The sequence below is a fragment of the Thermobia domestica genome, chromosome 5, assembly GCF_964235325.1.
Source record: "Thermobia domestica chromosome 5, izTheDome1.hap1.1, whole genome shotgun sequence".
NCBI lineage: Eukaryota > Metazoa > Arthropoda > Insecta > Zygentoma > Lepismatidae > Thermobia > Thermobia domestica.
The window spans coordinates 248,301,427-248,325,612 of record NC_137458.1 but is presented as its reverse complement, the minus strand read 5'-3'; the positions used below and the strand labels follow the sequence as shown (position 1 = coordinate 248,325,612).

The window sequence follows — 24,186 nt, the reverse complement described above, 5'->3', positions numbered from 1 at the left end:
TCTACATATATCCTTCACAACATTAGAATTGCATATAGAAATAGATTTTTCCGTCGGTAATGTTTAAAATCTTTTGCTATTTCTTTTTACTTCATCTTACTGACACATTTTTCAAACCAATCATTTCAGATTATGCTTTTGGGGAAAATTTTATATTCCTCACAACATAAGTAGTTTCACATTTTTCATTAGTATGTTACTTCTTGTTTGCTTGTTCCAAGGGTGTTGACTCAAAAAATAGATTTTACGGGAAAATTTAATTGAAAGTTTAAGCATGTTTATGTTTTCTTGACAAACCTCAGAATATACAAGTTCGTAACTTCGGTACAAGTTTGAATCTGTTTTACTAGGGAAGTTCGCGTGGTGTTACTCTTGCTTCATACCAAGGGTGCCCATGTTGAGGTTTCCAAGGGGGGGGGGGCAAGTATAAGTGACATTTCAAATATAGTCTCAAATTTTGCTGTAACTATTCTAAACTATCTATTGGGTTTTCGATCTTCCGAATCACAATTTCCTGTAAAGGGGGGGGGGCAAGCGCCCCACCTTGCCTCCTTGATGGGCCCTTGCTTCATACCGATACTATACTCCTTTTTACATATGCAACAATTACACAAATGGAGAAATCCTCGATCGCTAGCGTGTTTGAAGTACGAGCGTTAAAAGTTTAAAATTGAACAGATTTTGCAGAAAGTTTGAAGTAACCATCTCTCGAGATACTCGTTTCGTTTTTGGTATCGGGAGGTTTCCATGAGTGCCCCAGTACAATGATGTGGTGAAAAGGTACGCATTTTGTTAAGATAAGGATACTTATTTGGGAGGGTGTGAAAGGTAATGGCGTCTTACAACTTGCAAATTGCTTCCTGTGTAACATATCGAGTTAATAAGCTAATAAAATGTATTTTTTTAAACTCTATTTGACTGTATTGTCATTCAAATATCACTTTCCTGTGTGGCCAACTTCAAATTGAACAATGACACTCGTCTCGGAAACGGGAACAATGTAGAAAGTCGTGTTATTCATAATTAATTTTGTGATAATCTACAGCAGTGTTACCACAGTCCTAGCTCTGGAGTGGGCTGAAAAATAGTACCAACTTGAAACAAAAGGGGCTGAATTCATTATTTTATACCAGTGTAATACATGGCTCTATAACACGAAACCAAAAGAGATGAAGTTCTAGAACACTCCCACCCCCCTCTTCCAAGAGAGCAAATCAACAATGCTCTTTTTTAAAAATTACTTTTTAAAACCATCCAAATAGGAGAAACCCGAACAACCTTGGAAGTAGACGAAACTTTTCTCGCACGTAGGAAGTATAACAGAGGCCGCAAATTAAAAGGGAAAACAGTTATCACCTTCGGTACGTATTGTAACGAAACCAAAGGCTCCTCTATTTCTAAATGACCAATAAACCAAAAAAGTATTATTACCATATATGAAAAAATATAAAACTAGGAACAAATCAATCATCTCCGAGTTCGTGTATAAACAGTACGTTATAATAAAATATTAAAAAATAAATTATTGCACCTTATTCTCGCTTATTTCATGACCAAAGAAGGATAATAGACTGTATGAAGAATATAAGGTAAGTTAACTGACACTTGTAAAAAATGTAAAACCGGTCCAGGGTCCTAGAACCTTCCATGAAAGACATCAAAAGAAAGAGATGTAGGAAAAGTGTTACTGACACTTTTGAAAATGTGACATGTATTTGTTAAATGGTGCTGAATTGGGTAGAATTGTACTAACTTTTTCACAAAAGGGGCTGAAAATGCCAGCGTGGTACCAACGGGCCGACGAATGACAAAAAGGGCTGAATTTGGTACAATTGTACCAAGTGTGGCAACAGTGATCTACAGTATGATGTTCTTTCGCTTCTGTAGGTAGGAGTAAGATCAATATTTTCTCAAAAGTCTCTGTCACCAAAGTGTTGTTTTGTCCGGATCAGCTGTCCAGCAAAAATTTTGCACTTTGCGCACTACAATATAGTGGAAAAGAAAAATCAGTTTATTGTTAAAATGAAGTTAGTCCAAATAAATTATCCACCGCAGGCTGGCACTGACAGTGAAGACAAATATCAGTTTGCACCACCGGCATTTCATTTGTTGTTACTCGTGCGGAATTGGCGCTTCTACTAACAGATCGCGCAGCGCGAGAGCGGCCGGCCGCGAAACCATCCTGAACGGTGCTCCGAACCCTGTCGGCATATGCTTATGCACTACGGAACACGGTGTTTCAATACATCATCACTAATCATGTCTTTTTTTTTTTTTTTTAATTTTCAACGAATTAGAATGAAGATTATGGGAAAATATTGATCAAATTCCAGGGAATATTTGAAGATATTCAACGACAAAGTAAACAGAAAACTAAGTAATAATAATAAAATATATTAGATGAAATGTTCGCTCAAAGCTGTGAACAAGTTGGGTTTTATTCTGGAGAAAACTGATGTTTGCATACATCGTCGCTAGCCGATTGTTTGTTTTTTGGCCACATTTATCGCCGAATATTGTATAATATTCCCTGAAGTTTGACCAGTATTTTCCAACAATGTCATTAAAATCCGTTGAATTTTTTTTTAATGACTAGTTATGAGATATAAAAACACCGTTTCCATAATGCATAAGCAGAGGCCGACTGGATTCGGAGTCCCGTTCACGTTAGTTTCACAGCCAAGCGTTTCGGAGACAAATTGCATTGTTCAATTTGAAGATGGTCGTAAAGGAAAGTAACATTTGAATGACATTATACTTGATTAGGGGTAGCAAACACATTTTATCATCCTATGGACCCGGTGTGCCAAACAGAAGGCAATTTGCAAGTTGTAAGACGCTATTACCCTCCACCTCCTCCCCAATTAGTGCCCTTATCTTGCAAAATGCGTAGGTTTTAACCTCATCACTGTGTTGGGCGCCCAAGAAATCCTCCCGAAACCAAGAATGAAGCCTCTATCTTTAAAAACAATAAAGTTACTTCAAACTTTTGCAAAATCTGTTCAATTTTGAACTTTTAACGCTCGCAACTCAAACATTTTTGTGATCTAGGATTTCTTTGAGTAATTGTTTTATATGCAAAAAGGAGTCGACTAAGCATGGTATCGATATGAAGTCAGAGTAACATCCCCGACCTTTCTTACTTAGTTCTCTATACACAATGTGTAAAGAATACAACTATGTTTCCCTCTTTTCAGTGATACTTAAGACTCAAAAATGGAGTTTTATGACCTAATACTCTGCATAAGCATCCGAGATCAAACCCAAGGGGATGCAATTTCCTCCTTGGTTCTCTAATTGACCCCACTGCTTCAAATGATTTAAGCTTACTTTAAACTAAACTATACTTAATTCAATTACATACTACTGTAGCAAACGTGAATTAGAAAGTGAAAATAAAAACCATGATGGCGATAATAGCATGTTACGAGATATAATAAGATAGAGCAGTAATAAAACCCAAGCCATTTCACTAGAAATTAATTTGCAGTCACAAGAAAGAATAGAATTTAATATATCCCGACATATGCCAGTATAAACAATATGGTAATTAGAAAGGAAAGCATGAAAATAATTATTGACGCAATATTAATAAATAGATTGAAAGTGAGAAGTTAATTACATACAAATTAACATTACTATATTGAATTGGACACTACTGAAATTACAATATTTTCAGTTGTTTTCTGATGTGCGAATCAGTAATTAAGTATGTGTATTTTAACACTCACCAAGAAAGTATATGTATGTAGTAACCCATTTAACGTTAATTATCCGGTTGTCAGGACCATCTTGTTGAAGTCAGGAGAGAAAAAATCACGTATTTTCCTTAAGTATGCAGTAAAAGTATTTAAAATTATATTATCGTCTAGTGTTCCGTGACAAGACATTATAACGTAACATATTTCTCACCAATCGAATGTAACCCACTGTTTTAAAAGATTGATAATTACTGTAAAGTGTGCCTCTTTATGTTTACTGCAATTTACTTAAGATAATTTTAGGACCAACAAGCAACCATTATACTGGTTTCTACTATATAAAACATAGCGCTACTTGGATAATAAATGTCGTAATTGAAGGCAGGTCCGCAACCAGCCACAAAAGTTTGGGAGAGCCATAAATATGCTAGGGAGCAAAGTCGTAACAATTCTAAACCTCGCTATATCAAGAATTATTCCTATTTGATATCCATAATTCTCATTATACCCGTTCACTTTAGCTCCCTAACATCTCCCTAATTTCTCTGAAGCACATTCCGATCATTACATCTATTTATCAGTTACCGCAAACTTTGTGTACAGCAACAAAAAGCCCCAAAAATCAATCATAATTGTTATGCTGATTACCACAAACAAATACCCCAAATTTCGAGTTGTGTCAGCACGAACGGCTAGAGAAGTGGATGGGAATTATAGCGAATGTATTATACTGGATCTCATAAAAACATCTAAATTTTATTTTTTGTATTAAAGGAACACATAATGATGCATTGTGATTTTGGGGGCCAGACACCCTAGCCTCCCTCTAGTTGTGTGTATGATTGGAGAGCACATGTGGACGTTATCAATGGTTGAGATGAGCTGGGATAAGCATGTATGGTATGCCAGTAATAATTTAATATCATGAAAAATCTGAAATCTGTGAGTTTTACGTCCCACGATTATGTCGGTTAGGCTAAAGGAGACGGTGATGATGAGTAATGAATGAAATGGTAAAATGAAGAAAGTGAGAAGAAACGGGAGAACACCGAGAAAACCCACGTACACGGTGTTGTCCACCACAAAGTTCACTTGGCGGGGGCTGGGATCGAACTCGGGACCTCGCGTACCAGAGGTGAACGCTCTACCACTGAGCCACCGAGGTGAATATCTAAGTTTATTAGTGTTCCTGTCTCTACCCATATGTCAAAATAGGCAGCGTACATTCACTGAGAATTTTGTGCTTTACATTCACTGGTATTTGGTTTTCAATATGAAGCTCTTTCTTTTGAATGCGTTCCAGCCTATATCTCTTAAATTCTTGTTTAATATTACTTCAAATGAACAATCTTCCTATCTCAAGTACACTTAGTATCTCTTAATTTCTTGTTTAATATTACTTCAAATGAACACTCTTCCTATCTCAAGTACACTTAGTATCTCTTAATTTCTTGTTTAATATTACTTCAAATGAACACTCTTCCTATCTCAAGTACACTTAGTATCTCTTAATTTCTTGTTTAATATTACTTCAAATGAACACTCTTCCTATCTCAAGTACACTTAGTATCTCTTAATTTCTTGTTTAATATTACTTCAAATGAACACTCTTCCTATCTCAAGTACACTTAGTATCTCTTAATTTCTTGTTTAATATTACTTCAAATGAACACTCTTCCTATCTCAAGTACACTTAGTATCTCTTAATTTCTTGTTTAATATTACTTCAAATGAACACTCTTCCTATCTCAAGTACACTTAGTATCTCTTAATTTCTTGTTTAATATTACTTCAAATGAACATTCTTCCTATCTCAAGTACACTTAGTATCTCTTAATTTCTTGTTTAATATTACTTCAAATGAACACTCTTCCTATCTCAAGTACACTTAGTATCTCTTAATTTCTTGTTTAATATTACTTCAAATGAACACTCTTCCTATCTCTAGTACACTTAGTATCTCTTAATTTCTTGTTTAATATTACTTCAAATGAACACTCTTCCTATCTCAAGTACACTTAGTATCTCTTAATTTCTTGTTTAATATTACTTCAAATGAACACTCTTCCTATCTCAAGTACACTTAGTATCTCTTAATTTCTTGTTTAATATTACTTCAAATGAACACTCTTCCTATCTCAAGTACACTTAGTATCTCTTAATTTCTTGTTTAATATTACTTCAAATGAACACTCTTCCTATCTCAAGTACACTTAGTATCTCTTAATTTCTTGTTTAATATTACTTCAAATGAACACTCTTCCTATCTCAAGTACACTTAGTATCTCTTAATTTCTTGTTTAATATTACTTCAAATGAACACTCTTCCTATCTCAAGTACACTTAGTATCTCTTAATTTCTTGTTTAATATTACTTCAAATGAACACTCTTCCTATCTCAAGTACACTTAGTATCTCTTAATTTCTTGTTTAATATTACTTCAAATGAACACTCTTCCTATCTCAAGTACACTTAGTATCTCTTAATTTCTTGTTTAATATTACTTCAAATGAACACTCTTCCTATCTCAAGTACACTTAGTATCTCTTAATTTCTTGTTTAATATTACTTCAAATGAACACTCTTCCTATCTCAAGTACACTTAGTATCTCTTAATTTCTTGTTTAATATTACTTCAAATGAACACTCTTCCTATCTCAAGTACACTTAGTATCTCTTAATTTCTTGTTTAATATTACTTCAAATGAACACTCTTCCTATCTCAAGTACACTTAGTATCTCTTAATTTCTTGTTTAATATTACTTCAAATGAACACTCTTCCTATCTCAAGTACACTTAGTATCTCTTAATTTCTTGTTTAATATTACTTCAAATGAACACTCTTCCTATCTCAAGTACACTTAGTATCTCTTAATTTCTTGTTTAATATTACTTCAAATGAACAATCTTCCTATCTAAAGTAGCCTTAATATCTAATTCTGTATTTCAACTTCAATGCTTAATTTGCTTACGAAATTGTTTTGGTGAACATCACTTTTGTATTTTCTATATTCATATTCAACCCGACTTCCTTGCTCTTCAAAGTATCTACGATACCTTCCAGATATCCGTTGTTCGCAAAGGGATTGATGCCATTAGCGAAACGAAGGTAGGTAAGATGTTTTCCTTTATATTTATCCTTCGTTCTAGCACTTCAGAAATAGAAACACGGTTTGTGAAAATGTCTGGTAAAACTAGTATCACCCTTATGTATTTCTTTCTCTATTCTTATAGCTGTAGTCTTTCTAGTGGAAAAGAGTTGGAAATCTATAATTTTAATATAAGGTTCTTCAACAGAACTTGCTAAGGTCTTCACGGAATCAAAAGCTTTTACATGGCCAATGAACGCAGTACATAAGAGTAATTAATACTTGTTTGACCATTTGCTGAATTTTCTCATCACTTGAATGTAATCTAGTATGTTGTAAATCTTCTAAATGCAGCCTGTTTCTAGGTTGAGTGTAATTTAAACTTATCGAAGAGAACTGTCAGTACTTTAGAAAAATTGTAAATTTCAGGAAAAAATAAAGGTCTATAAGACGTAATGTTTGTCCTTTTTATGCCGCATATGATCATGGCACTTCTTCACTTCTTAAAAAAAACTCAATCACTTGGTAATCTTTTTGTATAAAACTGTGTTCGGATTTCTTCAGTTCTTCGTCAGCTTACTTTACTATGTCTAATAACTTCATCTTCTGATGTCTTTCTTCGTTTCATGCTTCTTATCTCGAATTCAACGTACAGCAATGGATAATCTTTGTTACTTTATCTAGGCTTTCTTTCTTTCCCGGTTCATCATTTGAATGTAATTTTTTGTTGAATAGTTAAATTTTCTTTAGAATTTTTTTCACGGGTTTTAGTGGTTGTGTCATCTTCTCTTTTCAATCCTACGATTTACGTCAGTTCACTGCTTACGCTCTGCTTTGCCATTTTAAGACTCATATATTCAACTATTTTTCGCACATTATTGCTGTTAAACATTCTTATACCTTCCGTAATGTATTTTCATATTGCTTTGCGAGGTTCCACATATCCTATTTTAGATGTCACTTTGTCATTCTTTTCATCACTACATCTTGTATGTCTGGAGATTTTCTCATTTCTCTTTATCTTAGTACTTCCCACCTTCGTAGCTATATCCATCAGAATGTTTGTGATCTTTCCGTCAGGTTCTGAAATGTTCATGGATTTTTCGAGTGCAGAGAAACAGCTTTTCAGTCTCAGTTGAAATACGTTAAGCTGCTCTTGGAGAATCTTCCTTTCTACGTACAGTCCTACGTAACAAGATATGAAGTTTCTGATTTTCAGAGGTGAAGTTTACACCAAATTATTTGAACGTTAGTTCCTATATTGAAGTTGTTGAAAATATTTCAGTCTTCAACCGTGTATATTCTGTTTGAAATAGTTCGTTTTGCTTGTCCTTCCATTCGGGTGTCGCCATGTCCATTTTTTGGAATCTTTCCTAGAGGAAATTCATAATATAAATCTCAGTTTCAGCGAATTCTATTAAGAGGTTTCTACGTGTTTCCTTTTCGCCACTCCTGAAATATCTTTTAGAATTTCCGTTTGTCTCTTTTTGTCCTATTCTGGCGTTGAAGTCTCACATGATAATGTTTACGTAATTACCATTTTCTCTATTATTATTAAACTTTCCAATTTCTTTGTATTTCTAATTTCTTACATTCCTTTTCCTGAATTATGTGTTATGAAAGCTTGCAAACGGTGTCTGATATCTGACAGATAGGAAACGCTAAGAATCAATTGAAGATGTGTGGAACCCGGCGAATCTACTTACAAATATTTTGCCCACTATTCGCAGTTGTGCAGACGGGAACTTTTTATTACAGATTTACAAACTTACGTATTTAAATAATGGTAGGGGAACGGACACTAACAAGCTTGGCCAGCTGTTGTATGTAAAAAAAAAAAAAAAAGTCAAACAAATGTTATTAAAGTAGAAGTATTGGTAACACTGATATATTGGTAACTATGCCATCTAGTGAGAGTTTTGAACGTGAAATTCTGTAGATACGGTTTACGTCAGAATTCAGGGAAAATTGAAACTGGTCGGACCTTTTGACCAAGTGTTGTTAAAGTTATAATAATGGTGTATAATATTCATCTGTTATTAACGACTAATTATTGTGATTTCCGGAATATAACTTTGAGTTAAACATCTAAAATTGGGTGAGTTTGTTCCATGATTTTGCTATTTTGAGTAAATATATCTTTAGAATCTGTTATAGACCGTCATTCAATTAATTTGTCAACTGTAACCTGAAGGTTCAAATTGTTTAACAGTCAACTTGTAAATTCAGCTTTTGTCTTAAAATTTAATTATATATATATTTCAAAATTTCAATATTTCATGAGCCTAAAATTAATATTAGAAATTGTTATAATTATTAATACTTGAAATTTCATGAATTATAGTTTGAGCTCTTGGGGTAGTTGACTACTGGAACCATTATTGAATGTTACATTTTTTGAAAGATGTTGTACCTATTTCTTGTTCAATTCGAAAATAATAATTATTTACATTAAATTCAGAAACTTGTTATTCAACCTAATTGATTATGGATATTTGAACACTCTTTACTATTTTTGGTACGTGGAATTGAGAAGTTGAAATTAACTAACTTGATATCGTCTATGCAGATTAATAGCGTAAATTAAAAGCTGAGTGCTTATACATGTTTATAGACTCTCTTTAATTTTTATGCTGATTACTCTCTACTATAATATTTGGGGGTGGCGTATTGTGACCCTGACCAGTGACGGTGCGATATTACTTTTTCAATTCTTTATCTTTTTTTATAAACGCACGTTACACATGATTTTCCCTGAATTCTCTCCTGCCAAAAAGTTGCATTTGTTGAAAATTAAAATTTTGTCAATGGTTGTAGTTATTTGATATGTTAGAAATTGTGAATGGTAGGATAATCTAAGTAGGGAGTATCAGTGTGGAACTACGACTCACCATATTAGATTTATAGGTTTTGACTAGAAATATTATTAATCAAAAGCGATTCATTTTAGCATAAGTTGTATCTTATAACTTATTATATTATCTAAATTGTAAGAATGCAGGTTAACCGAGATTATCCGATTAGGCAGCAATTGCATTTAAATTCTTTCCCAAATGGCGATGGAGGGATAGTGGAACCTTATAATCCCCTTGATTGGGATTTATCATTTCTTGAAAATAGAGGAAATGTTTCCGTAAACGCTACCTTGCATAGCACAAACCCATTTTTATCTTCAACTTCGTATCAAGAAATACGAAGAGAAAGACATTCGTCCTTGACTGATAATGCCAATAGATTACGTGTCGTTGATAACCATTTAGTTGGTCAAGGTCAGTTACCTGTGCAAACAGGTGTTCAGGGCGAATACTCAAACCCGTTCTTCGATACTCACGAAGAAAAAGAAAGCAAAGGTGCTTTTGTTCCACCAGCTGGTTGTGCTGGATTAACTTTACGTACAAGTCTTTCAAATGTGACTCAGTCAGCTGCAACTGTTAGCTTTTTAGAAGCAATAAAAAGTATTCCACAGTGTGATGGTTCACGTTATGAAGAATTATTTAAATTTTTGAAGGCAATATATTATATTAAATCCACTGAGTTATATCCCGACGAGGCCTTATATTTTTCTGCTTTATCTCGGACTTCGGGTAAGTTGCATTCGAAGTTGATAAGTGAGTTTACAACAACAAACAATTGGTTGGTTGTTTGTGTTCATATACTTAATGACATGGTTTCGGTGCTGGGTAAACGAGAATTACGAAATAAGTTTATTGATCGGCTACAATATCCTAATGAAAGTGCTTCTGAATATATTAGGGAAATACGCCTTTGTTATGAGTTGCTGGAGGGTAAATGTGCAATGGATAATATAGCTATTCTTCGGCAAGTTTATTATGGTTTAAATCCGCAACTTAGGTACGATCTATTTCGCGATAAAGAACCGGAAAGTTGGCAAACATTATTGATTGCGGTAAATCAATATGAACTTTACAAAAATGATTTGTTGGTTTATAAAGGACTGACATCTGCTTCAAGTGTTAAAGAAAAGAAGCAGTTACAGTGCTATGTTTGTGGTGGTGCGCATTCTTACAAATACTGTAATGTAAGGCGGACAGTTGGCGTGAAAACAAACATGGGCGTGAGTGATCGGCATCGCTCCACTACTCGTAATGTGCATTCCTCGTATCAATCCCGGCCTACTAATAGTGATCTGATGTGTGAAACTGGTTCTGTAAATAGTGGTCGTGGGGAAGGAACTTCTACTAAAAACTGTTCTACCAGAATAAAAACTTCAAAAAAGGGGCAATTTATGTCTGAGCATAACTCTGAAAAACAACGTAATATGATATGTATGGGGCCCACGAAAGTGAAATCCCGGTGTGATTCAAGTGTTGAGGAATTTATGAAACCTTCAAGTTCTGAAATTAATAAACAGTATCCAGATACCGCTTTACGTCAAAAACATATCGTTGCTGTTTTTGTTCAGGCTTTTGTTATGGGACAAAAATATTACGGTGGTTTAGATAGCTGCAGTACTATTTCAATGGTAAATAAAGAGCAATTTGAACGTTGGAACTCATGCATAACAAAACCTATAACTGTGAAAAGTGAAACTTTTACTGGTGTTGGTGTGGATAATAAAACTTTGACATTAAATTCATATGTGGTGTTACCTATAACTTTCCGTAGAAGGGTCTATAATTTGAAGTTTTTTCTTGTGCCTAATTTGAGTCCAGTTTTTATTGTGGGCATAAGGGAACTTAAGCAAATTCAGGCAAACTTGGATTTGGTTGCTAACAAACTGTGGTTGAAATTAGAAGGACAATTTGCGCCTTTAACTTATTCGCCGGTAGATTCAATGAGAGGTGGGGGGTCAGAAATTTCTCCTACTTATCCAAGGAAAGACAACGATGATGCTGGTGATTGTTTTGGTTTTTCCAGCCAATTTCCGAAGGGGTCCTTGTCCAGATGGTTTATTGGAGAATCAACATCCAATGTGAGTGGCCCAATGAGTAGCAGAGTTGCCAACTGTACGGAAGAAAAAGTACCAAATTCTTTACTGCAGAGCGGTCTTGGGGAGAATAGCTGTACAAATCCTCTGATGGTAGATCCAGTATTATTGGAACAAGACAATACATTGCAAGGGTATGTAGATGAACTTGTTAATAATTATTCTGACGTGTTTTGTAAGAAAATAGGGAAGGTGAAAGGTGTAGAATATCAAATACGTGTTAATAATGAAACACCAATTAGGAAAAAGGCGTATCCATTAAGCAAACAAGATCAGAAGCATATGGATATTATTCTAGATGAATTGTTAAAAGAGGGCGTGATTGAAAAATCAGATAGTGAATGGTGTTTTCCAAGTTTTTTGGTTAATAATAAATCGGGAGACAAAAGATTAATAGTTAATTATCAGGATTTAAATTCCCGGTTGTATTTAAATCCTCAATATACTCCTAGGATGGAGGATATATTGGCTGAGATATCTAAAGGTAAAATAAGATCAAATCTTGATGTCCGGAGGGCGTATCTACAAATTCCTCTCACTGAAAATTCTAGCAAATACACTGCTTTCATGACACATAGGGGGCTGTTTCAGTGGCGTGTTTTGCCATTCGGTTTAGCCGCAGGTTCCCATATGTTATCAAAAATTATGACAGAAATATTGTATCCAATAAAACATTTAGGAATTGAGTGGTTCTTCGATGATATAATAATTTTTCAAGATACTATAGATGAACATAAGCGTGTATTAGAATTGGTATTGCAGAAATTCAGAGAAGCAGGGATAACGTTATCTTTAAGTAAGTCAACCTTATTTCAGAATAAAGTATCATACCTTGGATATATTATTGACGGAAATCATTTGTATCTAGATCCCTCTAGACTTGAAATTATTAAAAATTTGCCTCCCCCCAAAAATCGAAGAGGTTTGTTAGCTTTAACAGCGTTTCTGCAATATTATTCCAAATTTATTCCACATTTTCAGGAAGTTCTGGAACCCATTAACCGATTAAGGTCAGCAAAAGTTGAGTTTGTATGGGGTCCTGAGCAGCAAGCGGCACTTGATAAATTAAAAGAATTATTCGAGACTCATATTGTATTATGTTTACCTAATTTAAATGGTAAGTTTGTAATTAGTTCAGATGCATCAACAAAATCCTTAGGGGGATGTCTCGAAGAATATGATAGTAATGGGGTGTTACGGCCTATTGCTTATTTTAGTCGAAAACTTCGTCCTTATGATTTAAATAAGCCTATATATTTATTGGAATTAATGGCCTTGGTTGAATGTATGGAACGTTTTAAAACATATTTACATAATAAATTCGAGGTACGAGTTGATCACCAAGGATTAGCATATGCCATACGAAATTTAAAGAAAGTAAAAATCTATGGAAGCTTATTATATCGGCTGTTAGGGTTTGATTTTGAAGTCAAACATGTACCTAGTGTGTTAAACACGCCTTCAGATTTTATTTCCAGGGTCCATGACACGCAGATGTTCGAGTCAGTTGATTTACAACCTACTTGGAAAGATGAGGTAACAAATATGTGTAAAATTAACTTGTGGTTAATGCCATTTGCGTCTCAGGCTGTGTTTACACACCAAAGAAGGGATGAAGAGTTGATGAAAATAATTGAACAATTAGAAAATAATGTAAACGTAGATGGATATAAATTGGTAAAAGGGATATTATGTAAAAAGACGAAAGCTATTAAAAATCCCTTTAAGATTTGTATTCCTAAGAGTTTGATAACATCTATAATTGATTATTATCATAATAATATATTACCGGGTGCTCATGCTGGAACGCAGAGAAGTATCTCTAAAATATGTGCAAGATACACGTGGAATGGAATAATTAGGGACATTAGGGATTATGTTTCACGGTGCAAGGAATGCCAAATAAATAAAAGTACAAATAGACAGTCTATGGGACAACTCATTTCTCAATATGAGAAAATTCCGAACGCCCTATGGTATTTTGATGTATGTGGGCCACTATGTGAATCAAAATCTGGCAAATACTGTCTCATTGTTGTAGATTCTTGTACTAAATTTATGTGGTTAGAGCCTTTTAGAACTTTAAATGCTAAAACGGTACGAGATAAGCTGTATAAAATTATGTGCCGATTCGGATTTCCCCATTCGGTTTCCCATGATAATTCAAGTCTCTTTGTTTCATCTTTATTTAAAGATTTTCTGTACGGACAAGGAATTAGGGATATTTGTATATCTCCGTACCACGCTGCTTCGAACGCATCGGAGCGTTATTTGCGTGTTTTGAAGGATTGTCTGAAAATTTATTTCCGGAATAAACAAACTAAGTGGGATCAGGGTATCCATGAAATTGAATTTTCTATAAACTCAGCGGAGCATACTGAATCAAAATGTTCACCAATGGAGCTAGTGTATAATTATAATGTATGCGATCCCCTAGATGTGAAATGGGAAATTGATAAATATGAAATCAGACAAAAGGACAAAAATTTATGGGTAACAGCTTTAGAAAATTTGGAAAAAGCGTGGCACCGTAAGAAGAGAGAATATGACAGGAAAAGATCTCCAGTAACATATCAAGTTAATGATAAGGTTTTAATAAAGTCCCAATTTAAATCTAGTCTAGCAGATAAGGTGACTAAATCATTATGTCCTAGGTGGCTTGGCCCATTCCAGATTTTGAGATTACTTACAAAAAATACATTACAAGTTAGATCAATTGAGAATCCTAATGATGTAAGAAAAGTACATGTTTCAATGACAAAAATTTATCGTGAACCTAGATTATCTGTTAATAATTAAGATCAAACCAACTGTAATTTCATTTCTGTGGATCAACTATTTCTAGTCAGAATCTTGAATTAAGTAAATTAAATTAAAGATAGAATTACACAAATAAACAACTTGGTCAGCATATATTTTAAATATTGTATGAATGTGATGTTAATATATTTTTTGTATTCCAGGCCTGGAATGAATGTCGTGTGACTGTCCTTTTCACTTTGTACTTCGTGTATTCAATTTTGGATTGTAACCTGTTTGCTGTACGCAAGTTTTGTTGTCCTGGTAAAAATAATTCATTTTGATGTTGTTCTGAAACTACCCGAGCTGCTGTAATGTAAGTCATTGTTTTCATTTCTAATATAAAATTCTGTTACTACTTCAGGAAATTAATAATTATAATTATATTGAAGGTCTCCTATTAATGGAAATTATTTAAAATTGGAAATATAAATTGTGGAAATCAGTCTTTCGGTCTTTATTGGAATTGTTATTATAAATTATTTTCGATTATTTACTCATGACCTTATATTACTAATACGGGGATATGATAGGTCGGGCGAGTCAGATGGATGCATGCTAATTGAATGAGATTTTGGGGGAAAATATTTTTTTCTTTTAGTTTTTACTTTTATTTGGTGGTGCATGAGAGAAGGAGTCTGGTATTAGTAGTTGGTGGTGGAGTAGGTGTTGATATTCTAACCAAATTGACACAAGACTGCTATAATCAAAATAATTTATAAAATAAAAGTACAACTTTTATTTTATGGGGGCCTCTCGATGTTGTTGTATGTAAAAAAAAAAAAAAAAGTCAAACAAATGTTATTAAAGTAGAAGTATTGGTAACACTGATATATTGGTAACTATGCCATCTAGTGAGAGTTTTGAACGTGAAATTCTGTAGATACGGTTTACGTCAGAATTCAGGGAAAATTGAAACTGGTCGGACCTTTTGACCAAGTGTTGTTAAAGTTATAATAATGGTGTATAATATTCATCTGTTATTAACGACTAATTATTGTGATTTCCGGAATATAACTTTGAGTTAAACATCTAAAATTGGGTGAGTTTGTTCCATGATTTTGCTATTTTGAGTAAATATATCTTTAGAATCTGTTATAGACCGTCATTCAATTAATTTGTCAACTGTAACCTGAAGGTTCAAATTGTTTAACAGTCAACTTGTAAATTCAGCTTTTGTCTTAAAATTTAATTATATATATATTTCAAAATTTCAATATTTCATGAGCCTAAAATTAATATTAGAAATTGTTATAATTATTAATACTTGAAATTTCATGAATTATAGTTTGAGCTCTTGGGGTAGTTGACTACTGGAACCATTATTGAATGTTACATTTTTTGAAAGATGTTGTACCTATTTCTTGTTCAATTCGAAAATAATAATTATTTACATTAAATTCAGAAACTTGTTATTCAACCTAATTGATTATGGATATTTGAACACTCTTTACTATTTTTGGTACGTGGAATTGAGAAGTTGAAATTAACTAACTTGATATCGTCTATGCAGATTAATAGCGTAAATTAAAAGCTGAGTGCTTATACATGTTTATAGACTCTCTTTAATTTTTATGCTGATTACTCTCTACTATAATATTTGGGGGTGGCGTATTGTGACCCTGACCAGTGACGGTGCGATATTACTTTTTCAATTCTTTATCTTTTTTTATAAACGCACGTTACACAGCACAGTGATTTTTGTCAAATGTGTAAGAAACTTCTCACACCAATCATGACAGAATAAACCAAGCTCCTCATGTTCCGGAAATTTAATTGTGAATGAGCAAGTCAACGTTCAGAATCACATGCAGGCAAAGGGTGTTAAGAATACAGAATTACAGACTACATAGCTATTTAAAACTGATCATTGCTATGTATAATACAAAATTTCTGTCATAAGAAGCAAAAAACCTACGGAAGATCAACTGAGAGTCATCGGATTAAGCGAGGTAAGAAGAAATGAAAATGGAGTACGTTTCTATTCTAATGCAGACAACCAGAATGTGGTAAGGCTGGCACCGAAAATGGAAAGAGCAATTTCCTTGAAAATAAATAGTTCATCTAGTCGAGTAGCAAGGCTTGTTATCAAACTCTCTCGTATACATCGAATGTGCTAGAGAGTTCCTCCGTGGCTAAGCGGATAGCGTACGCGCCTTTGCCGTGGGAGGCCCGGGTTCGATTCCCGGCGGGAGCTCATGTGATTCGGATTCCACGTTAGACAGTAGGTCCACGTCTCATATAGCCTCGCTGTTGAACGGGATGTTAAACTCAAGTCAAGTCCAGTCGAATGTGCTAGAAAATTTTTACTTATGACGTAGGCGCCAGTTCCGAAAATCAGACCTCACAATAATAGAAATTGAGACAAAATAATATATGTTTTGGTTTAAATTGTCTAGGCGCCCAAGAATCATCGAGCCCTGTGTATGAGAATAAAAGTGGGTATACGAGTATCATAAAATCAATTGAGTTTAGAGTAGCCTTGGAAAGGAGGTGGTTGCCTCCACCACCTCCCGTGGATACATACACTGCTACATACACTTAAATAAGAGCACATCATGACGAGCGAAAGAGACAGAGGAACACAAAGAAGGAAATTCACTGCAGAGCCACAAAAGATCTACAGTCGCTTGAACTAAACATAGCTTAAAGAAATAAATCTACATATCCAGAGGGAATATATTTGTTTTATCCTGCGGGAAAACTACAAAAAAAAAAAAAAAAAATAGTTTCATCACTGGGTAATATGCGTAGCTTAAGAACGAAACGTTCTTTCAGCTACTATGGGACTGATAAACCTACGGTTTCAGTTTAGCTTAGTTATGCATAGCATAGTTTGCAAGTCTGAAAAGTCAACGAACAATAAGAAGAATATACTAAATGTGTTGAGTTAATAAACCACTATTCTATATGGAAAATGTGCAACTCGTCTCTCTAATACAATTCGAAATCGTACTGAAATATTTTTCTTTTCCATCTTGTACAGACCTTAAATCTCTCTTTACGTGTATGAACATTTTTGTCCTAATATTCAAGCATTGTTTGTAATATTCAAGCATTCTTCTTCTGCGTCAAGAAGTTTCCAATAGTCGTAGCATCAAGGTATTATTATTGTCACCAGTAGTGGTTTCAGAAGAAGACTTTGAATAAACCTTGGGGGTGAAACTAGTACTGCTAAAATACCGGTAACAAGGGTTGAGTCCAATTGGAGAAATGCCAATGGAGGATTCATTTCAGCCACCAATGAAATAGTCATTGAATGCCACCAAAGAGTGTTTAGATAGTCATTAAATCCATATTTGTAAATTTTAATTTAATCGAATTTATAATAATCTCTAGAAAATTTGTGAATATTTTACCCGTGTGGGGAATTCCAAATTTGATCAATTCACAATTTGGTATATACAAAATCACGAGTTTTTCCACCTTCTTCGTCTAAGAACGTGCAGAAAGCACTATTAAGATATGGTTCCCTTATGAGCAGCCCTGGCCCCGTGATCAAGTTCACTACATATTTTCAGCGTAAGAAAATAATCTTCCGTTACATAAAGTTGGTAATAGTAAATAAATAACATCCTTTTACGAAAAGATAATTCGGATAGATACAGATTACCGATTTCTATAAGATAACAATTCATAAATTTACTAATTACGATTGTTTCGTTCAAATTATATAAATCTTTGGAATAAAATTTTGTATAAAAATTTGATAAAAGTTCTCAGAAATTTATAGAAAATAAGCGTTTGTCAATAGACTAATTTTGGTGTCATCTGTTTGTAATATTCAAGCAAATATAAGACCAATTTCATATTTTATAGAAAATATCAAGTTAACATTTCTATTTCGATTCTCTTGTCTAAAGCAGATTGATTAATTAGTTCTACTCAGTAATAACCTTCAGAATATTTATCAGTTATTTTCTGAATTGTAGGTAGATTCTCTTTTGAATGACGTAAATATTAATAGGCCTATTAAAGTTCAATGTCCATATGAGGGATGGTACACAATGAGATTATTACTAAGGGTGGACCCATCTAAATGCAATTACAATGTATACATGCCAAGTTATCAACACGACCACAAACATGCTTTTAAAAAAATGCTGACCACAGTACAAGTGCATACAATGCATAACCTTCTGGTTGTGGATAATTTCTGCAAGATGCGCTTTGTGTTTCCTATTTCCTTTTTTTTTTTTTTTCCTCTCTTAAGGACAAAAATGTTAGGTGGAGTACAAAAAAGTTTGTATGCTAACTGCATTGGAATAACATATCTCTCGCACTCTGCGCAATATAATTATTTCCTTTCCACCGATGGAGAAACAATGATAATAATTAATTTGATACCACGGGAAGTTGTTTGAATGAAAAATTTGATTTATGGTCCATTATTACATTAATCACTAGCAAGATGTAATATTGTTAACAGAGAATTACAATAAAATTTTCATAAAATCACGGTAAATCCTATATCCACATAAAATATAATTGAACGTTGCTCAAAAGCGAATGAAATTAACAAATGAGTAAAATGCATTTCAATATATGTATTCTACAAATGTGGAATAATAATAGGCCGTATTGGGCCATACGCTAGGCTATAAGTAGGGACGATAAATTTGGACATAAAACAAATTTTGTTGGGAATGCTAAAGTTAAGAAAAGATTTTTCGAAATACGTATCCTTATGGGGTGGGATTAAAAACGGTTCATTCTTGCTTCAAAAATAGTGTTTCGCAAATCTTTGAAGTTAGTGAAATGAACCTTGACATGTAGTAGCTCAAGTAGTAGAGTAGTCGCAGTAGTCCAAGTGGTAGAACGTTAGCTTCGCATTCTGGAGATCGTGGGTTCGATTCCCGCTGCCGACCATCCTGACTGGGGTTTTCCTGGATTTTCTTCAGTCCTACCAAGTAAATGCTGGGATGGCATCTACTAAACAGGCCCTGACTGATATTACTTGACCAGGATAGCAGTGCGGTTTTGGGAGGATGGCGCTACTGTTGTGTTTACATCAGATTCATGGCAAGCGCGTTGGGACAGGGGAGCGGAGAGTTTCACTCTGCAGTGTATCCAACGGTTTTTAAAAGTTGCAGTTTAGATGTTATGCATAGCCTAATCTCTTTACGCTTAATAAAGAACGCCGTAAGTTATGTAGTTGTAGTGAACCACTCCTGCAGTAATGCAGATGTATTGTGAATAGTGATATATGAATGCAAATTACCAATTTAAGAACAACATAGCACAATTGACAATTCAGTGAGCTTCTACCCTGTATTAAGTAGACTGTATAAAACTTGATTACGTTTTATTCGATGTCATTATAAAACAAGAGCAGCCTGTTAAACGCAGGAATGACAGTATCAATGAGTAAAAGATTAATTTAGGATTGATAGCTTAGAGATTTGCGCAATACCTTGTAACTGTAAGTTTAAATCAAGTTAAGGTTAAGGCTCACGATGCTTGTGTTTGTTTTAAGTGTATGTTTATCGGTTGACAAATAAATTATCTTTTCGAGTTTTAGCCAGGGATAAATTCCGAAACGTTTCCTCTCGAGAACTGTGAAAGTCCTTTCAGTTGTCTATTGACTAGCGCATGTGCTTTTACTGCTGTGGCTCTGGGTTTGATTCCCAGCGAAAAACCAATATTTAATTTTACAATCCTTCACTTTCATTAATCATCTGTCTCCTCTAGCATAAATAACATAATCATGGGACGTTAAAATAATGAAATTTATTTATTTTTCGAGAAATGTGAACCTTTTTGGGAACAAGGAGATGAAGAAATTTTTCCTCCACTTTTTAAAAGATTTATGGGATTGAATAGGTTGCCTTTCGGGATTGATTTGTAAAATTTGATTCAGTGCATCCTTCTTTTAGGATCATTATATAAATCCAGCCCTTGGTAGAGTTCGAATAAAAGTATTGATAAAACATCAGCGTATGGATAGTGTAAGCGTAAGTATCATTGCTTCAGCACACAAATTCAAAACTTTTATTTATGAGGAAAGAAATTTCCTCTGGACTTCCTCTGAATTTCTGTCAGGTTCTAGCTATCATGTGACAAAGAATTAAATCTACTTACTGTTTTCACACAAAATATAATTTTGAAACTTCAGAGCCTAGTGTTATATTTGTGTCTGTAGTATATAATAATGCTGATACGTTATTCTATCGAACATCTTAATGACATTTGTCTATTGGCCTCAGAGGACTGAGTTCTGCAGAAATGTTCTGCAAATAACTTCAATAACTTTTGAAACTGTGCCATTGACGGATCCAGGCTGAATGCTTGGGGGGGAGGAAGCGGTCGTTCGAAGTCAAATCAAGGTAAGAGTGTATTGCAAAAAAAAAAAGAAAAGAAAAGAAAAGAAAAAAAGAAAAAAGAAAAAGAAAGAAAGAAAAGAAAAGAAAAGTAAAACAAATTTAGTAAAGGAGAAGTAGGTATTGTCTGTAATTTCTAGAACAGAAATGGCCACATGCGATTTCGAAGGTGGACATTTTTTTAAGCAAGAACGCCAAGGGAAGTAATTTCTTGGTATTTATTGCTTTATTTGACTTCTGCAACGTAAAAGAAAAAAAAGGTCTACCTATTTTAGGTTTTATTTTACATTTGCAATACAAAGATGAACATTCTTAGGTTTTATTTTTAAAATTAAAAATATCCTATTCTGGGGGGGGGGGCAATCGCCCCAATATCCCGCCTCCCTGGATCTGTCCATGACTTGAGCATATGCGTGAAGTAGTTTATTACGAACAGGACAAACAGAATTGTGATAGATTGATTACAAGTAATCCAGTTAGAAACACTGCTCCTTGCATTTTAGTTCCAAAACCGGCCGCCCGCACTCGTTCGCTGGTCAGGTAATACCTTCCCAAATTCTTTACATTGTTGGTTGTTAGATATCCAGTATAAAATAACCTCTGAACTGTACCTGGCAATTGTTAAGTAAATAAATATACTTTCTATTAAAAATAACAGGTGTTTTATTGAATTCCAAATCTAAAAACAGGTGTTTCAGTAATTCAAGAATTCCAAATCTAAAAAAAGGAAAGGGAACAATTTTTTTTACTTTTCAAATTTTTCACTACGTATTCAAAAAATAGAGGAAAGGGGGGCAAAGTGGATATATGAGGCAAAGCGAATAACGCAATTTATAGTCAACTGAAAACAGAGGGCAGGAAATGTTTGCCCCAGTTTATGACATCACTAGTGAAAGAAGAGAAAGACGTTAGTGTTTTGTGTGTACGTGTTGTTGTTTCGACGAGAGAGGAGAAGAAAAGAAAATACGCATTTTGCTAAAAAATTCAAGAGGCAAGGATTTTGAAATCTTTTCTTACTATTCCGGATAATGTTTGCGAACACACTATGCATGAATAGGGTGGGATCTTACCTTTGTTATCATGTTTGAGAATTATCGTAAATACTTCGTCCATATGCTGTAGACAGTCTTTTGTCTCATGTGGTAGTGTGGGGCAAAGAGAATAATTTTAGAAGGGGCAAAGCGAATAGCGATTCACTTTGCTCTAAGCATAATGCAGTACTGTTTTAGATCATTTGTTTGGCACTAAATGTGGTATTGACGGTACGTATACGTTGCAACACAGCTAATTTGAATATTGAAATTCATATTGAATTTGTTCCGTTAACACTCGCCGTACAAAAACATAGCAGTAGTAATAGTAGTAGTGCTGGTAGTCGTAGTAGAGTAACATCAGTAGTTGTTATAGTAGTAAGTTGGGTTAGGATAGGAGTTCCGTTAAATAATCGCAGCAGCTATTAACGCAACTTACCCTGTATTAAACTATGTAATTCTATACAACTGTTAAGAAACTATTAATTTGATTTTACATCTTTTAAAATGATTTTAATTAATTCAGTTCTTTGTTTCTCTACTTTTTGCCTCGAATCAATTTACGTAAAATGTTCCATACATGTTCAATACTAATGACTACAGTGGGGTACAGTGAAAGTTTGTTCGGGGAGGGGGGAAGCTCGAGGTCTCTACGTGCAGAGGAACTAACGAGTACCCCTATCAAGGAATGTTTAAAACAGAAGAGTGCGAAGAAGTATAGCAAGTCTACTATGTCTACCGAACCAAGTACTAGTGCAACTTCCGTAAATGAACTACCAGAGAAAAGAAGGAAATCTACCATTCAAGGTTCTCCTGCAAGATGAAATGTTTTGCTGCGGCTATAGCTCTACCAAGTACATCTGGAATTACAAAGAAAAAACCTTCAAAATCACCAGAAGGAGACGGTAGTTACCAATGCAAGTTCTGTCATGAATATTATTCAGATCCGCTTAATGAAGACTGGATTCAGTGTTCTATTTGTCTGTCATGGTTTCACGAAAAATGTACCGATGATTATAAGGGACAAGACATTTACATTTGTTTCTGTGCAAACCAAGCGTGTGATGTGATATTATTTTCAGCCCTAAGGCTTATTATTGTTTTTTTTTCAATCTGTTTGCTACTACGTAGATTGTACTCACTAGGGTTACTATAGATTCAAAGAAACTAGATACTAGATGCCTACTTGATAAGAAAAAAGACTTCTATGGACTTGAGCTTTTTAAACATATTTAGGGATCATGTGTATGCAAGCTTTGTCTAGACTTAATTCTATATTTATATGTGTTAGGCTAATACTAACAAAACATTAAACATTTTAATCTTCTGGTAGGTAAAGCAGTTCATCTAGATGTCATTCTTTTATTATCTTAGACTGTGTACACATATATTGTTCTATACAATTTATATTTTGCATATCTGTATTAAAACCTGACTTTTAATGTATGAGTTTTTGCTTATTCACTTTGCCCCACTATCATGATCCGCTTTGCCCTACCGGTGGGGCAAAGTGAATAAATTGCAGTAGTTCAGTAATTAAGCAATATCATTTATGTATATGTAATTCTCCTTACTATTGTATTGTTATTTGAAAGTTTGATAATCATAAAATATTTCCTCAAAACTTTGGTTTCCTAGTCTTAATTTTAGTTGCCATTTGAGGCCTTTGAAGTTAAGTGATCCGCTTTGCCCCCCTTTCCTATACTCAAAGTAAGAATTCGATTAAGTTGAAGGTGCCATATTCGACATTTGAACTTAAATAAAAGTAAAGGAATACGCGTGTCCGCCTTAACTGGGCGACAAAGAAGCCAATTTCTATAATATTAAAATTTTCCCAATATTCATTCAAAAAATTAGTAAATGTAAGAATTCACTAAAGGTAGAGGTGTAAAATTCAGTATTTAAATTCTTATCTAAAAATAAGGAAATATATCTTTTAGCATTTAAAATATATCAGTCTTCTTATTTGCGAAGGTAGGGGACAATTTCTACTGTATAAAAATTCCTCAATATTTATTCATAAAATTCCTAATGTAACAGTACGTTTATGCTGGAAGTGTGAAATTCGGTATTTGAGCTCTTGTACAAAATTAAGGAGATACGTGTTTCAGCGTTTCCGAAAATTCCGCTCCTAAGAACAGTAAAGAGGTACTCTCTACAATATTGAAATTTTCTAATATTTATTCAGAAAGTGTCCAAACCCAATGTAAGAATTTGGTTAAGTTGAAAACGTGAAATTTTGTATTTCTACTCATAACTAAAAATAAGGGAATGTGTGACAACGTTTTCGAAAACT

The 24,186-nt window shown here is 34.0% G+C and overlaps 1 protein-coding gene across 1 annotated transcript; it reads left to right on the top strand.

The window, feature by feature from the left end:
• Positions 1-10,732: 10,732 nt before the first annotated feature.
• LOC145684811 (uncharacterized) lies at positions 10,733-16,059 on the top strand. Its single transcript, XM_081757179.1, has 2 exons — positions 10,733-11,874; positions 14,704-16,059. Exons 1-2 carry the CDS (start codon positions 10,862-10,864, stop codon positions 14,723-14,725), a joined length of 1,035 nt encoding a protein of 344 aa, XP_081613305.1. The 5' UTR covers positions 10,733-10,861; the 3' UTR covers positions 14,726-16,059.
• The last annotated feature ends 8,127 nt before the right edge of the window (positions 16,060-24,186 follow it).